Below are 16,666 nucleotides of genomic sequence, written 5' to 3' on the forward strand. Positions count from 1 at the left end.
ACAGATAATTATAGCCCAGCATCAAATCACAAAAGCTCACAGCATTAGTGAAGCTTCTGAGAAATAATCCCACATTTGTGCATGTAAGTTGCTTTCCAGGTGGGAAGAGGAGACAAGAGGAGGGGGATGCAAACAGCCATAGGGAGACAGGAGGTGCAGCCCCTGCTGCCCATCTCCTCTGCTGAGCGTCCTGAGGGCCCCAGTCCCGGTTTGCTGGCAGGACTCAGAGAAAACTAATCTGCCTGGGACTCCCAGCCTACACTCTGCACAGATGGAGAAGTCTTGAGCCAATGGAAGAAAATCAAAACCTCTTGTTCTGAAACGACTTTAATCTGGTGAGAGACCTCCATATGGATGCTAAAAGAAACAGAAATTCTTACTGACAGTGTAACCCATTTAGATTTCCTGTATATACGGATTTGAGGAAGACACTAGAACACTGATCTTTGTGACCCCCTTCCCTGTTTGTGTGTGGCACCTGAGATGCCATCCTGACTCAGAGGAGATTCCAGAGGGAGGAGCCCTCCTCTCTCCCTCCCTCTGGGTCAGCTGTTGATGCACCAGCCCCTCGCTGCTACAAGCAAAGGCAGTGGGACAGAGGGACACCCTGAGTTCACACTTTGAGTGATTCTGCTGGGAAAACATGAATATTGCCTTGGAATTGGTAGCCCAGTGCAGCTCTGTTGTTTGCCCTTCAATTTCACCCCAAATTTTCAAATCACTTTCTGTCTGATTTTCAATTTATGTCTTCTTCTTGATCTTCCTAAAAGTTGTATTTGCTGTATTTGCAAAGGCATTATTAAACAGCTATTTCCTGCTGCTAATACAGAGAAGGGAAAAACATTTCTGCCAAAAACATGAGAGAGATTCCTACTGCTAAGGGCAGGATGTCTCAGCTCTAAAACCCAATCTGCACGTGAACTGTACTGCCTGATAATGGCTTAACCATCTTGAGGTGGAAGTGCTTATTTCTAGGAAGAAGAATCCATCTGCAGAGGCATATTTATATTAATCTGATGGAAGATGGGACTGTAAGGTGTGTGAGGCATAAGTGAACCTGTAAGGATAAAGCCTCATCTTCATATATAACTCAGTGGAAACTTCCCAACTGGACTATTTTGGCTCTATGTCATTATTTGAAAGGACAAATTGCTGCAATGTAGTGTTTGTTTGCTTTCTGCATACACTATGTACTCCACGGATTTAAAAAAAAAAAAAAAAAAAGTATTTTGGCATAAGACAAAGCAAAGTATACAGTAACTATAAAACACAGCACAAATTCTGATGGTAATCACCCTGCACAGCAGGGGGCTTGTATTCAGCTAAACCAGTCTTCTGGTACAGCAGGTTCTGGCTAGTGAGACTCCATTGTCATTTACAAGCAAGCATATTTAAGTGGTTAGGATATCTTCATTCCATTTTGTTCTGATTTGGCTGGTCTCCTTGTACTCATTCTCTCTGAGCACACTTAAGGGACCAACCCCTTAATCTGCATATTCAGTTGCACAATAATTTTTTCATCAGGTCACTCTTCTGTGAGTTGCCATTTGCCAAGTACTGCATTTGGAAGCATTTGCTGGTCTCAGGAGAGGTGATGCCTCATTGTGTTGGGAAGAAGAAGACAGAAGTCCTCACAGGCAGGAAAAGTCAAGCTAGATGAAAAATGCATTAGAATAAGTAAGATTAAAAATTTAAGGTGCAGAAATTGTAATTGCAAAATACACCTCTGTGAATTCTGGCATTAAGGGAACCCTGGAAACCACAAAGAAAATAACTGCCATTAGCCTGGGAATGACAGTAAAGCAGGTTTAAACTGAACTACATGATGTGGTGTTTAGGATGCACCAAGGACATGTGCAATCATCGGGGTGTACCCACACAGCACATCTGAGGGTTACCAGCAGTTTGCCACTGCCAGAAGTGGCAGCCCAGCCATTCTCCACTAGACTTAGCTTTGCCCCATCCCTGTCCCTCAGATGAGAACCTGTGAACCAATTCTCACTTGGCAGGAACTGCTCACCTTTTACTTTTGGTAGGGTTATTTTTGGTCAGGACAAGCAGTTTCAGTTGGTGCTTCATTCCAGCACTTGGAAGAGATCAAGGTCTCTCACCAAGTGTGAGCAGGACAGAGCTCAGATTGCAGCACCTTAGAGCTCATGTACTTCAACTGTACTCTGTAAAACTCTAAGGAGTCTGTTCCTGGGCTATAAGAGCCCACCACCTTTCTCCAGGATTCACAGTGCTGCAATATCTTTTTCTCTGTGTAGAGCTTCTGAGCTTAGACGAAAAACCAGTTTGTTTGGGGGCATGGAGTATGTAACCTTTACTCTGAGAAGCAGAAGCCTTGAGTAGTTAGTAGGCATGTTCTAAACAGTGCCAGAGAAAGCTATGGCTTTGGACTTAGGATTGCTCAAAGTTTGTCTTGTTTCTCCCCTCCTAGTTCCTGTGAATTTACAGCATCATTGTTTCTTATCATGTCGACAAATCAAATACCCAGAGTTTGTCCCTACCAACAAAGTCCAAAAAGATAAATAATGTGAAGAGAGCTGAAAGCATCATTCAGATGCAATCACATCAGTACAGGTTATTGCTGGCATAATTTCTTTTTCTCTGTGTAAGTGTTTTGGTTTTGAGTTGGTTTCAGTACACAGCCTATTCCTAAGAACACTACAACACCAGTTGCAGTTCCTGCCTCTTGTGCTGCTATCCCAACTTGACAGCCAGTGCTGCTAAACAGCAGCAGAACTGAAAGGCTGAGGAATGTGGATGGGAAGGGACTTTCTGGAGTCCAAGTAAAGCTTGTAAGGAGAACAGCTTAAACTGCAAATGTATTTGGGAGGTCAAGATTCTGTAGAAAAGATTAATTTGAGACTCTTAGAATAGGAAAGGAGATTTCACCACATATCTTTCATTAAATAGTATGAGGAAATCCCCATGTCCAGCTTGGAAAATTTTGATATAAATTACTTAGTTGCAGAATGACAGAGTCTTCCTGAGCAGTACTAGTTCCAGCTCTGACCCTTTATAAGTACCAAGCTCAGAGAATATAATGACAGAAAACAAACACAGAGAAGCTGTTACACATACAAAAATGCTGAAAAATTTAATACTTTCCATGATGATTAAAAAAAACCCCAAAACCCAACAAGTTCTTAAATTCAAGCTGGCATTTAGGGGCTACAACAATCTAGGAAGCTTGGCAGGAAAAGGAGCACTAACCAAAGGTTATTGCTATTATTCTTTTTCTGGTAAAGCAGGAGCCAGTTGTGCTAGAGTTTATCCTATTTATTTAAAGGGAGCTCTTATTATGTTGTTCTCTTAAACTTCTGACTACTTCTGGTTTCATTTTTTTTTTTTTGTCAAACCCACAAAAATTTGTTAAGGAGGACTTGATCAGTTCAGTGCAAATTTCCATTGCTCGCTTTCTGGCCATTGTTTCTTTTAAATCTTACATAAGCAGAGATAGCTTGATGAGTTTGGAGCTTAAGGTCCCATTCTTTGACAATCCAAAAATGGGAGAACTGCAGCTTGATATAATACTCAAACTAAAAACTAGGAAGGTATTAGATTTCTTTTTAAGTCATCTCTTCTGTTTGTCAATGTTCCTTTTTTTTTTTTTTCCCACATTAATGACTGCTGAATGGTTTGCAAAGAATGTTGCAGATGACCAGTCTTGTGTGCTGCAAAGTGTTCCATTCCTCTGCCTGTGGAAGCTCCCTGGTGTGAACACCATTACCTATCTGTACAGAGAGCCTAACAGGTTATACTGTAATAGGAGGTGAGGAAGCAAATCTGTAGAACTCTTAGAAGAGGAAAAAGGAATTGATCTGAAAAGAGATCCAATGAGAATTATTGCAGAGTTACATAGAAAATTAATTTAGCTAGTCATACAAGATCCATCAGCCTGCTGCCCCCACTGAAAGAACAGGCTCTATATCCTTGCCTGCAACCTTCCCAATATCTTTTGAGGAAATGAGTACGAACCAAGTCCCTTCGAGAAAACAAGTAAAAACCAATTACCTTTGTAGCTTTTGGTTTTGAAATATTCCCCACTGTCCAAATCAAAAAGTTCTTTCATAAAATCCTTCTTCATCTGGTTTTCATCCTGAGGCAAAACTAAAGTCCCCAAGCATCAAAGTCCTCAGGGAGAATATAATTAATTCTAATGGCAATGGCAGCTCAGCTTTCAGCTGCAGTAGCAGGCTAAAGGACCTCTCCCTCCATGGTCCCTTCTAAGAGGTGTGGGTGCATATATCTGGGAGTGGGCTGGGGATGGAACAGGGGGAATCAAAGTCTTTCCTGTGTAAGCCAGGTGGGCCTGCAGAGGTGTAACATCAAACCACAGTATAGGATCAAGAATCCTGCAGAAAGTCACCTCCAGGTGCTGGTTTGCTACTCCAGAGCTTTTCTGATGGCCAGGATTCCAAACCACCAACTTGCTTATTGACTATTTTAGCGTTTCCAAAATGAGGAAACACTTTTTACCCCAGAGCAGCAGCTCTTAAGCTTTGAAGCACAGAGCATTCTGTGGCAGAGCTCAGAGAAGCAGCTGGTTATTCACACAGTGTACATTAATGTAGCTTGTACATTAATGTGGCTTTTTTGAAGCTAATTACCAGAACATAACGAAAGAAATAAAAGTTGGATGGAGTAACTCCTTGAACTTACCCTAATCTGTGGACTTACAATTGGTTTGCAATGCCATAATTTGCTGTAACATAGCTTGTGGTATTCAAATAATGGAGAACCCTGGCTCTCTATTGCATAATTACCATAAGAATTTATTTTGGCTTAAAAGTACTTATCCTCAGTCCTTGTTCCCTCTTTTGACTTTACAGAGATTAAAAAGAGTAACTGACACTGTAATTTAACTTCTTGATGACCATATCAGTCCTGTAGATCCTGCTCAATCAAGATGCTGATACTGCTGCTGATAAAATACAAATTGTCTGATAGACACCTGCCCCAAATTTATTCCTGCACTTGACATGAACAAAGTGTAGCTAAGGTCAAACATAAGGAAGTTCTAGTTAATCACAGTTCTGGAGTGAAGTAGAAGCAATGGACATAAATTAGTGTAATGCAGAGCAATTAGCAGGAAAAGAAACCCTCAGATTTTATTATTATCTCCCTGTGAGACTGCAATTTGCAATTTGCACTATAATTCCATCAGCTGTCTTTTCTGCTTCTGTGCATAATCAGATATAACATCACATATCATTAAAGAAACAATTATTCTAAGAACAGACTAATAAATGCCTTCTGTTAGATGCAGGATTTAGCCAGCAAACATAAATAGACCTTTTGCATCAATACCAGTGAGGATTAACAGTGACATTTTTATGTCACCCACTCATTTGTGAATTGCCACATTGTCACAGCAAGCCACAGGGTGGAGGGAAAAAAAAGGAGACAACCAGCAAATGCAAAGTTATCATTTGTGGGAGTGAAGAAACTGTGACTATTTAAAGATGCTAGACAAAAACTCTAAAATGAGGAAATATTTGAATTACACCAAAATTCCATATTTAAGATTGTAGGATTGAACATTTAATGAGAATTTGGTGAAAGAGGTTTTTTTTGGGTACAGTACTTCTTATTCACAGTCTTCCTGTGTTAACTTAGGCAACTTACACGGTATTTGTGTGACTCATATTTTCTCAGGCTTTTAATTTTTGGGGTATATTTTAGGCAGCATTTCCCATTCTTATTGGAAGCAGTTTAGTAGTGTCTGCAGAGAATTTACAGATGCTCTGTATGGGTAGGGAAATTCTGCTGTTTGGATGAAACATGGGAACCTGAAGATCCTGTCATAACAATTGGCTTCTTTTTCTTCACACAAGAAAACAGATTGCAGGGAACAGCAGGGTTAATTTGATTCTTAACTGGTGGATAGTTAAAATTACACTGAAAAATTAGACAAAATTTCAAAAACCAATTTTTCAACAGAGGTATTTTTTTCAACAATTAGTTTCTTAGACACACATAGTAGGTTTTCTGTAGCACTCATCATTAGGGCAGTTAGCTATCCATGCCAGGAAATAAATGCAAGTTGTCAGCTAAAGCCTTGCAGCCAGTCGCAGTCACACACTGATTTCCACAAACATCCATTGACTAGGCTGGGCTTAAGTTCCTTCCTAAGAATATTTTATCAGTTAAGCCTGAATGCAACTGTGTCCTTTAAACTGAGTTTTAAGGATAAAGATTTGAAGATTTGATGATATCCCTTTGATCTTATTTGAAATTTCATGAATGTCAAATGTTCTAGAAGTGTTCTCATTTTGAAATTAGTTGACTGGCTCCCAGGAAAGTCATAGTGAGGTGCTAAGTAGGAAAGCATCTAGCCAAAAGCGTTATGACTGTGTTTTTTTTTCTTTTTGTATGTGTCTGCATACATTTTCTCTATATTGCAGGTGTGATCCCTGCCTGGCTGCCACCATTTAAGCTGGCTACAAAAATTCTAGGGACTGTAGGTGAGGAGCTACATCCTTTCCTGTATTTGAACAACATCTGATATTTTGGGATACTGACTGTACAACATCATCAGCACAAGTTTTGACAGCTTAATGCATTTCCTCCTCCTCTCCCAGTCAATCAATTTTCACTTGTTCAGTATCATTTCTCTGTTGTTTCATTCAATCTCAAGTCAAACAAGAAGGCAAACTTTCATAAACCTGCAAAGGACCACTAAAAAAAGCCACACTGGCAACATTGGCAACAAGAACTCCACAGCTTACGGCAACAGTTCCTTTCCAAAAAGAACATTGGTGAAAAAGCAGTATTCTGAGAGTAGGTAATTCTTCATTACTGACCTACTACTGTAACAGGTCAGAGTGATTTAAACCAGAAAAGCACTAGTGTGGAATGTGGAATATTAAAATCATTCAGTAGTTACAAAGACAGGAGCTGTTGCCCTGTACTGCTTTCTCACTGTGTGTACTGGCACGTCTGAGTTGGGTTGCTTTTTTTTTCCATTGTCTTTACAATAGGCATTTCAGTTTGAAGGGTGTGTAGGAAAGTGAACTTTCAAAATGTTAGTCATCTGAAAAGTTACAGTATTTTACTTTCAACAGGATGTGAAGAAAAGTTTTCCAGAATGTAGATTCAGTTACACAGGGATCAAAAGGGACTCATCTGTAAGAGAATGATGTGGGCATTCCAGTTAGCCAGAAATCCCATTAAGGACCCCTGTAAAAGATACTACTTTTGATATGATTAATGAAATAATCATTGGAAATCCTGTGAATTATGTGCAGTGTTTCTTATTCAAAGCAGAATATGATTCACAGTGTTGACTTTAAGGTACACAACACTAAAACCTCAAGGAGAAATGTGGTCTTTTCCCACATTTGCCCACCAACTATTAGTTTTGTCTCTGTTATAATTAAAATGATGCATGTGGAGACCTTTATCATCAACACAATTTTTGTTCTTTCCACTCCTAAAATTTCAAGTGGAAAAGGAAAGCTTATATTTACTTTTTCAATTTAATTCCTAATATAGAGATTTCTTTATTTGAAGCATTCCCATTTTCTGAGCTTTATAGATCTATTAATCAATATTTATAGAATTCAACCCACTAAAAATAGAGAGAAAAAAAAAGGGGATGTATGGGAAGTAGCTAGGAAAGAAGAGGATAAAGATGCATAGCACTGTGATCCCAAGAGCTCTATGCTTTGCCAAGCACCATCAGCAGACTTTTTCATAGCAGGACTTTGCTACCTAGTGGAAAATCAGTTGCTTTGTTTTTAGCCAAGGTTTCAGTCTAGAAGGAATCACACTTTAATTTAGAATTCTCTGATTTGTTATCTCTTCTGAGCTAAAACATAAACTTTGCAATGATGTAAAAAATAATAACTGCTATTCTGTACCACTGATATATCAGAGAGAAAAAAGCAGTCCCTCAGTGCATACAAGCAGAAGTCTCTGCTCAAATATTTGCCTGTTTGCAAACATTGCTTCAGATAAATTTACTCCAGATCCGGGAAAAGGTTTGGGTTCTCATTTTGTTTAAGCCCCACAAATGTAAACACTGGATAAAGGCCACTACCACATTTCTCTTGCATACACAAGTTCAAGAACTGCCCAGCTCTTTAATTATGCCAGGAAAAAAAATTGGCCACAAGGAAGTTGAGATTACTGCAGGAACTTGAAGCAGACTTTCAAAGTTGAGAAAATTTCAAGTTAATACCCAAAAGCCTAACACTGCCAAGCATGCTGACAGCTGTCAGTGACTTACTATACAGCCCTTAAAAGACATACTAGGGATGTAGCACTGCAAGCTCTTACCCATGCTACAAGTAATTCATTTTGCAAAGGAAAAATATCCTTAATATCTTTAAGAACAATGATGTATCTTATGAGCAGATATGATAATCTTGCAGCAACTCTTTAGTTTCCTGTAGCTACTGTTCAGTGTTGATCCAGTTGATTTCTGTCAGTAGCTAGAGATAAATAACAGACTGTTAATTAGCAATGTCAGCTATATGAGGTGCTTGGCACCATTTAACACCAAAAGTCTTCTCAGCCCTCCAGTTTCACCCATAGTTCAGTTCATGTCATTTATTCACATGTGAAAGCATAATAGCTGTGTAAATGTCGAAATGATGTAGCATCTCTGCTTCCATCCCCATCCAAAGAACTGCCAGCAGCTTCAAAAGGCCTCAGGCTTACCAGTGCTGGAGCCCACACTGTGCAGCTGTGTAGACTGCAGGGGTGGCATCTATGACACCCACAGTCTGTTTCACTCAGCCCAGCTGTGGCAGAAGGGGATGTTTCAAGATGCAGAAGACAAGTGTGAGGTTGGTAGCTAATGGTCCTGCTGTGGGAAGCAGCTGAACCAGCAGGACATACCTGCATTCTTTTAATTATACTGTTCCAAACTGTCACAGACATTTCCATAAGATAGATCTATAGTAAGATACTATGCCACAGGTAACAAGGTAAAGAAATAGCAAATACAGATGTCCTTATATATTCAAGTGTTACAAACATGTTTTCTGGTAATTGGATGCTTTATATCGTCCAAGTGTATGTCCAGAGAACAGAGACACCTTCCTAAGTCTGTACAGTTAATTTTGTCTTTCTGTATTTAAAGCAGTAAAAGGGACAGCACCTCTTTAGTATGAAAAGTCCCAAGGGATTTCTGTGCCTCAACATATATTGCAGACATACTTTATCTCTCTTTTAAAAGGAAACCCCCCTGACACACTTCCAGAATAGTCAACCACTCCACCCAAACAACCATCACCCCACCCAGCTTTAAAAAAGACATTATTTATGCCCACCCTACTACCAGTTTCTCAGGCGCTCTTAAGGAACTGCAAAGTGAAATAACTGGGAGAGCTCAACAGCCAACCAGAAAAAGTGAAAGGCTTCTGGCTTCAGCAGAGTACTGAGGAAATGCCCAGATACAACCCACATGACTGAATTATTCTGGTAGTTAGTAGCATTTGAGATTAGGTTTACAAAGTCTCTTTTCATGGCCAAGGGTTGATGCAAGAATACATCCTAAGGCTTTCTGCTTTAGACTGATAGCAGTCAGCTTCAATAATTTTCCAGCTGTGAAATGGATGCCAAGCCATGCATGGACATGGATCTGTTCACTTCCGTCACTCTCACCAGTCCCACTGTGGGTTTGCCAAATGCCTCTTAATTAAATAAGGGCAGGTTAAAATCGATTAATGTGACTTGCCCCCAGCAGCCCAGGGGAGGGGACAGTTTACAGCTGTTTATGCAGAAGGGCAGGTGCACCTAAATACACTACAGTGATTCATTTGGCATGGCTACTCTAGCTGAAAGAACACAGAATGCTTTTGCACCTTGACCTAAGTATTACCTGCTCTAAGGGCATCTCATGCGCCACTAAAAGCTTCACTCCTTGTGAAAGTCTCAGAATATGGCTTCTTCAAGGTTTTACCACAGGAAATGAAGTACCTAACTTGTAACACAGTTGTATTAAAAGCAGACACAAAACCTGGTAGGTTGGGTCAGTTTTTCCAATAATGAGTGCACATTAGGACATGTCAACACTAAATTTGGCTAAACTGAAAAATCATAGAAGATAAATTGTGAACAGCTGTAAAATGATGTTTCGTTATAACAAAACTAGGAATTCAAAATAATGTTTCATTTTTTCTGTCAAACTGTTCACAGTTTAGCCCAAACGAAAAAGTTAGCCCCTCTCCTAATCCCTTCTATTAATCTCAGACTTCTTCTTCCTTTGCACACTCAGATGAGGACATGAAAAAATGAAAGCACGTATATTTTTTTATCTCCAATGCCAACAAGGAAACAAAATGCATAACTCAACTACTTTTTTTCTAGATGAAGTGTCTGAAGTTTAGCCCATTGCCTTCAGGTTCACATGCATTCCATATAACTCAAGGTGTATTAAGTCAGGACAGTAATCTCCTTAGCCCTCATTTCTAGCTAATGGAAAAATAAAGTTAGCAATGCAATACTGAACAGCTTCTCTTCCAGTGAGAAGCCTGAAGTTGGGCTATTCTGATGTACCAGGACTGTGCTGCAACAGCTGTAGCTACATGCAAACACAAGAGTTGTTTGTGCTTTTGCAAACAGTACTAGCCACACAAAGAAATGTTGGTAAGAGGTCCAACTAAAATACTTAGCATCAGACATTAATTTATGTTAAGAGCTCTCAGCAAGCTGTCTCTGTCAACTATTACTCTTTAGGAGAAGGGATGTATGTTGAGATACAATTTTCTAAAGAACTAGTCAAGCCATTGCATGATCAGCAAGCCTCATGGAGACTGCTCTTCTACAAAATTCTCCACTTCCTCCATAACCTCAGCTGCTTTCACATGCCTCCGTTCTTTCCTAAGTTTCCAAGAACACTTCCTCCTCCCTTCTCTCACTTGTGTCACCATACTACTGATTTAGGTTTGCTTGGCTTGGAGCTGCATGCATCCTGATCCACAAGCATGGTAACAGCTGAGACTTTTTTCAGTTTAAGCAAAAATCTGGATGTCTGTTAGGAGCTACTGGCCACATGAGGTTTTAACATATCTTCTGGTAAGGCAACAGCTTCAAACAATTTTTAGATACACCAAAATCCCACAGTCTAGCTTGCTGATGAAACTTCCCTTTTCAGTAGCCACCAGCTGTATTTAACATGCATTACAAAATACCTTAATCCTAAACCCTTTTTAATTAGGTGTTGACCTTTACACAGTGACTAAAACTAGTATTAGTCTTTCCAGAGTCAGAGATATTAAGCTGCACAGAAGTAAGGTCAGTATACTATTTTAAGTTAAGCAATGCCAGGGCTCTTCCAGGCCCTTATTTAGACATATTTGTCTACAACAAAAACTGTTGTGTCTTCATTTAAATTGACATGAGTGATTACAAAGTAGCTGCCAAAGAAAAATGTTACTGTCTTGCAAACAACTTTACTATATTTTTTCCATGTCTTATTGCTTGAGTGCTAGACAGCATCAAAGATCCTGATAATGAAAAAAACCCAACACAAACCAGTAGATAGTTTTAACAGCCAATATGCACCTAAGTATGTAGCATACAGGAGCCAAGTCAGAGCATTCATGGGCTCTTTTTATTTTGTAAAACTAAAGCTTACAGATTCTCAACTCATAACCATTCAGAGAGACAACCACAAAAAGTGTATTAATAAAACCCAACAGGCTTCCAGGCCTCTAAAATTTTTCGAACATAAAGTACAAAAAAAAAGATACCATATGTTACATTATAGTCTTGCTGCCTTACACACCATCATAAAAAGTGAACAAACACATTCAGTAACTTCAGGCATACCATTAAAAAGATACCAGTAAGTGCTCCAGTTTTCTGTACCATACAACTTTATTTCAGTCACATTTCAGTCACGTCTTTCTAGGCAACGTATCCAGAATATTTGACTCAAGCATACCTTTAGACTGCAAATATACTGAAATAGGGCATCAAGTCTTTCCTACCTCAAAAAAAAAAAAACCCATTAAGTTTTAGGTCATATTATAAAAAGTAACCATGTGGAATGTGACAAGTCATAATGTGAAATCAAAGTGCTTTACTCCATAATGCAGAGAGACACAAGTGGTTATCCAGCCATTCTTTTGTACATTTCAAACACCAAAAGAGATATTTGCTCTGTTGCACTCCACCTTGCAAAAACCTTTGGACCATTATGGTGAATTTCATTAACTGACAGCTAAACAGTATCAGTGGACCAGCAATTTCACTTTAATACTTCAAATGAGTTATATATGAGGCATCTTTTCATCATTTTTCAAGTTCCCTTAATAATTTGCAAAGTTCTACTGTATTATGTAACATTATATTCCAGTTAATCTCTTAAAATCCAAGGTACGCTCTATTCAAAACCCTAAAATTATTTCCCTGTAACCCAACAGCTGTCTAAGACTTGGTATTTTTGTGCAATTCCTCGCTATTTGCATGTGAAGAGAGAAACACTTCACCCAACAGCCTGTATGAAAGAACTATAAACTCTCAAAGCAGAAAACAACATTAATAAGGTTTGGACATCAGTAGTCGCATGGAATATGTGCTCAATTCAGATGTGCCCATACTGAAGAATACTCATGTTTTAAGTGTTCAGTCAGAAAACTTCCCTCCTACAGAAGTCTAAAAACCTAAGTATCTTGCAGAGAAAAGTTTAAGACTTCGGCATCTAATTATCTTTTCCGTTACAACAGAATTAGCTCTACATCATAATATGTGTGATTAATCCTCCCTTTTTCAGACACCCCACTGTACAGGTGTACAGTTTAAACAGGGAGGACTGAGGGAAAATTTATGGTCCTGTCCCACAGACATAAAAAAGAAGCACTTTGCAAGACTGATTTTATTCATTGCATTTGTGGCAACCAACCCAAAATGAAGGCACATGAAATCTATAACATTATAGCTTATAAATTGTAAACTAAAGCTGAACCTCTCTATAATTTCTAGTCTTTTTGCACAGAAGTAATGACCAGCACCTACGCAGAGGTTCTTTATTATTTTTAATGCAGCTTTTTCCAGAAATAGTTAAGTGTCACTTGCATGCCTGTGAAAACATTGTTATTTATTAGGTTTTGACATGAAGTGCAGAAACTGGTTGTTTATCTGCATGGAAAGTCTGATGCCAATACATCAGTAGCACTTCCTTCCCGTTGCTACAAGAAATACAAGTCACTAGCAACAGCCAGAGAGACCTGGCTGTTACCTCAAAAGTGCACACTCCCAGCAGCAGTTTTCCTGTGAGGTGTTTTACAGCTTGTGGCATGCATTTAATCAGTGTCTCAAATTCGGATTTTAACATGTCAAAGCCTATCTACTTTTGGTTAGCTACAGGCCAGGCACGCACATGCATCTTAAGGAAGCCAACTCGAAGCATGCTTTGACAGATGCTGCATTGAAACTGGCCATACTTTACACAGATGAGCTGCTACACTGAGTAGCATTCAGGATCCAGGGTCAGTTCAATACCTCAGCTCTTAAGGAAAGCTGAATATGGATATAAATCTGCCTCCTAGATTTGACTGGAACTGCTGCCTTTAAAGTAGAGAAACAAGATTCAAGGTTCCCGAAAGCTTTAGCAGACGGATAGGCTCATCAATCAGATTAAGACTTACTAGGCTGTCAAACAACAGTTCAAAGCCTTGGCTATCACTTCTCTAGAAATACAGGTTTAAAAGAACTCAAACACCACTGCCACCACTTAACTAGATATGTAATTATGCTGCTTCATTCAGAATGATAAACAGGGATTGAGTTTTGGAGTTCTAGTTTTTCACTCTACCTATGAATTCACAAACCTGCCTTTTTTTTTTCTTCCCCTTTTATTTTTTCTGTTTCCACACAGTGTAAGTTGAAGGGATTGGCATACAAGTTACCAGTGAATACAGACCTGTAGCTATTACATTACAGAACCATATTAGAGTTTCATGAAGATTTCATGCAGTGGTGTCTGTGCTCTTTTATTCTAAAATAGAACTTTCACAGGTAACATACAACACAATCTTCTGATTTTAAATGCAGTGAGTTACACAAAGAACATTAACAAGAATTGACCAGACTTAGTAATGGGAACTGTGCTAGGTCTGGCACTTGAGAATTCACAGTGATTAAAATAAAATTGCTTTGCCTAAGACAAAACATAAGATACCAAATATATATAAAAACGCTTTGTTTCTATTATCTTGTATTAGTATTCCAACAGCGATAAGCAAGCTCAGTAGTACTCAGACAGCAAAGACTTCTGCACATGGTTAACTTTATTCATTGCTTGCAGTGCAATGGATTTTTTTTTTTTTTAGTAATATAGTTATGTTGTCAAATCAAGCAATTTTCAATGCATAAAGTCAACACAGGCTCAACTCTTTGATGGACTGAAGCTTGGATTCTGACAGGAAACTGTTCTGTACCGATTTTGTGTACCCAAATCCACATTGTGCCAAGTGGTATTGCTGTTAAAGAGAAACTTAAGGTATACTTGTATATTACTGAGGTGTTCTTCTGACATAGCAAGTTGTTTGCTGATAGTTTATTGTACCAGTTAATAACGTAAGAGTAAAGCATTTGCACTTTTCTTTCCCCCACTCACCTCACTAATCCTAGTAGATCCACTAACACAGGTTTACGATCCCAAAGCCTGCTTTTAGAGAGAAAGGAGCACAGCTTTTAAACAGTGTTTCTCAACACACCCACCGCCTCCCATTTCAGCACTGAGGGCCCGGCTGAAGCAGCTGCTCCCAGGAGCTGTGAGCTCCCAGAGCCCTGCTGACCTGCTGGGCTCACTGACCACACCGAGCTGGGAGTTGAAGCAAGATACTCAGGACCCTTCTGGCCAGAGTCCACGAGTGTAGATGAGCACCCACTCGTACCTGCCTCACCTTCCGTGCTACACCTGAGGGCACTTTGGTCCGTGCATCCACCTCCCAGACCTCCTGCTCCCTGGCCTTATCCAAACACATTGGATTTCGGCCTGAGCTTGAATGATGATTTCAGGGATTTCTCCTCATGCTCTTCCTCCTCAGCGTCACCACGAAAGGAGGGCGTGTTGTGGATGATCTGAGTCCTGAAGCGGATCTTATTAAGCCGAGGCTTCATCCGTCCGCTGCCAGATGCTTTCCTGGTCATCTCCTTGCCTTTGCCCGGCACCGCTGCCCCATCCGTACCTTCAGCTTCCTCCCCAGTGCCGTGATGGTGGTGGGAGAGCCGGTAGTTCATGAGATTTGATGGCAACACCTTGGAGAGCCTCCAGCGCCCGCTCCCATTGCCAGCATTCCCTTCCTCCTCCTCCTCCTCCTCCAGGGCCCCCACGAGGTTCCGCATGTCCCCCGAGGTGCCCTGCTGCAGGTACTGCGCAGCCTTACGCCCGCTGTAGTCGCGGATGTCCACGTCGGCGTCGTAGGCTCCCACCAGCAGCTTCACGACCTCGGCGTGGCCGTGCATGGCGGCGATGTGCAGCGCCGTGTGCCCGCCGCTCGTGCGGGCGTTGATGTCCACGGGCAGCCCGTGCCGCTGGGCGAAGTTGACCAGCGTGGCCAGCAGCTCCTGCCGCCCGTGCTTGGCGGCCCAGTGCAGCACTGTGAAGCCGGTGATAAAGTCCCGCTTGCAGAGCAGCGCCGGCTCGCAGCTCAGCAGCCCCTCCAGGCTCTCCCACCGCCCGTCCGAGGCCGACAGCATCCAGGCGTGCTCCAGGGGGTCCAGTGCCACGGAGCCGGTGGTACTCCCCTCCTCCTCGGCGGAGGACGAGGCCACCGAGGCGCTGTCCGAGTCCCGGCCGCGGCTCCCGCCGGGGAGGGCGCCGCGCTTCAGCTGGGGGGAGCTGCCCCGCGCCGCCTCCCGCAGGCTCCGCCGGCCGCCGCCCTGCGCGGCCGCCCCGGGCGCTCCCTCCGGCGCCCCCGCCTCGTCCGTCGCCGGGGGCCGCCCCGGGCCCGTCGCTATCGCGGTCTCCTCGCCTCCGCCGCCGCTTTCGCCGCGCCCGGGCGGTGGCCCCCGCCGGGAGCCCCTCCGCTGGCCTCCAGCCACCGCCGGGCTCGGCCGGGGCGGCTCGCCCCGCTGCCCCGGGGGCTGCGGGCGGCTGCCGGCATCCTCGCCTGTTGCCAGCGGCGTCTCCTCAGCGCCTGCCCGTGGGGAGGGCGGCGGACTCAGCTGCTTCGCGCTGTTCTCCGCCGCCGGCTCCTGCTCCCCGGGGGTCAGGGGGGCGGCGGCGGGGGGCTCGGGGGCGCAGTACCGGCGGCGGAGGTGCACGTACTTGACGCCGGTGCCGGGCTCCTGGCGCACGGTGGCCACTGCGTTGACCAGCTCCTTGAAGCGATGCCGGGCGGCGGCGCGGCGGGAGGGCTCCGAGGGGTTCAGCCAGTCCCGGAAATGCTCCAGCAGCTCCGCGTTGCGTGCCCGCCCGCCCCGCGCCGCCAGGAATCGCACCACTGATTCCTGCTGCAGCTCCGCCGGCTCCGCCATCGCCGCCGCTACCCCATCGCGCCGCCGGCGCTACTGCTACTGCCGCTGCTGGTGATGGTGGTGGCAGTGGTGGTGCGGGCGCGGTAGAGCCGCCGCTGCCCGAGCCCCTCCTCCCGGCGGCAGCATGCCCAGCAATCACTGCCGCGGCGGCGGCACCGCGCCGCCCTCCGGCCGGGAGGCGCCTGCCAACAGCGCCCGCCCCGTCGGCGGAGCCACGGCC

At 42.8% G+C, this 16,666-nt stretch overlaps 2 protein-coding genes across 3 annotated transcripts in view; one reads left to right on the forward strand and one right to left on the reverse strand.

The window, feature by feature from the left end:
* SOWAHC (sosondowah ankyrin repeat domain family member C) lies at window positions 1-16,526 on the reverse strand. 2 transcript variants are annotated; one of them, XR_008429165.1, is made up of 2 exons: window positions 14,862-16,526; window positions 1-1,652 (listed from the first exon to the last, which is right to left on the reverse strand). XR_008429165.1 is itself a non-coding variant. In XM_053934150.1 (1 exon), the coding sequence occupies exon 1, from the start codon at window positions 16,444-16,446 to the stop codon at window positions 14,938-14,940; it is 1,509 nt and encodes a 502-aa protein (XP_053790125.1). In that variant the 5' UTR covers window positions 16,447-16,525; the 3' UTR covers window positions 11,551-14,937. The 2 variants fall into 2 exon arrangements, 1 of the variants encoding a protein (XP_053790125.1); XM_053934150.1 differs by lacking the exon at window positions 1-1,652 and having other exon boundaries at window positions 11,551-16,525.
* The window catches only part of SEPTIN10 (septin 10), a 23,876-nt gene continuing 23,679 nt past the window's right edge, over window positions 16,470-16,666 (forward strand). Inside the window, 1 exon segment of the mRNA XM_053934149.1 lies at window positions 16,470-16,666. Coding sequence (XP_053790124.1) covers window positions 16,571-16,666 — 96 coding nt within the window. The 5' untranslated portion in view covers window positions 16,470-16,570.

The sequence above is a fragment of the Vidua chalybeata genome, chromosome 2 (assembly GCF_026979565.1).
Source record: "Vidua chalybeata isolate OUT-0048 chromosome 2, bVidCha1 merged haplotype, whole genome shotgun sequence".
Taxonomy (NCBI): domain Eukaryota; kingdom Metazoa; phylum Chordata; class Aves; order Passeriformes; family Viduidae; genus Vidua; species Vidua chalybeata.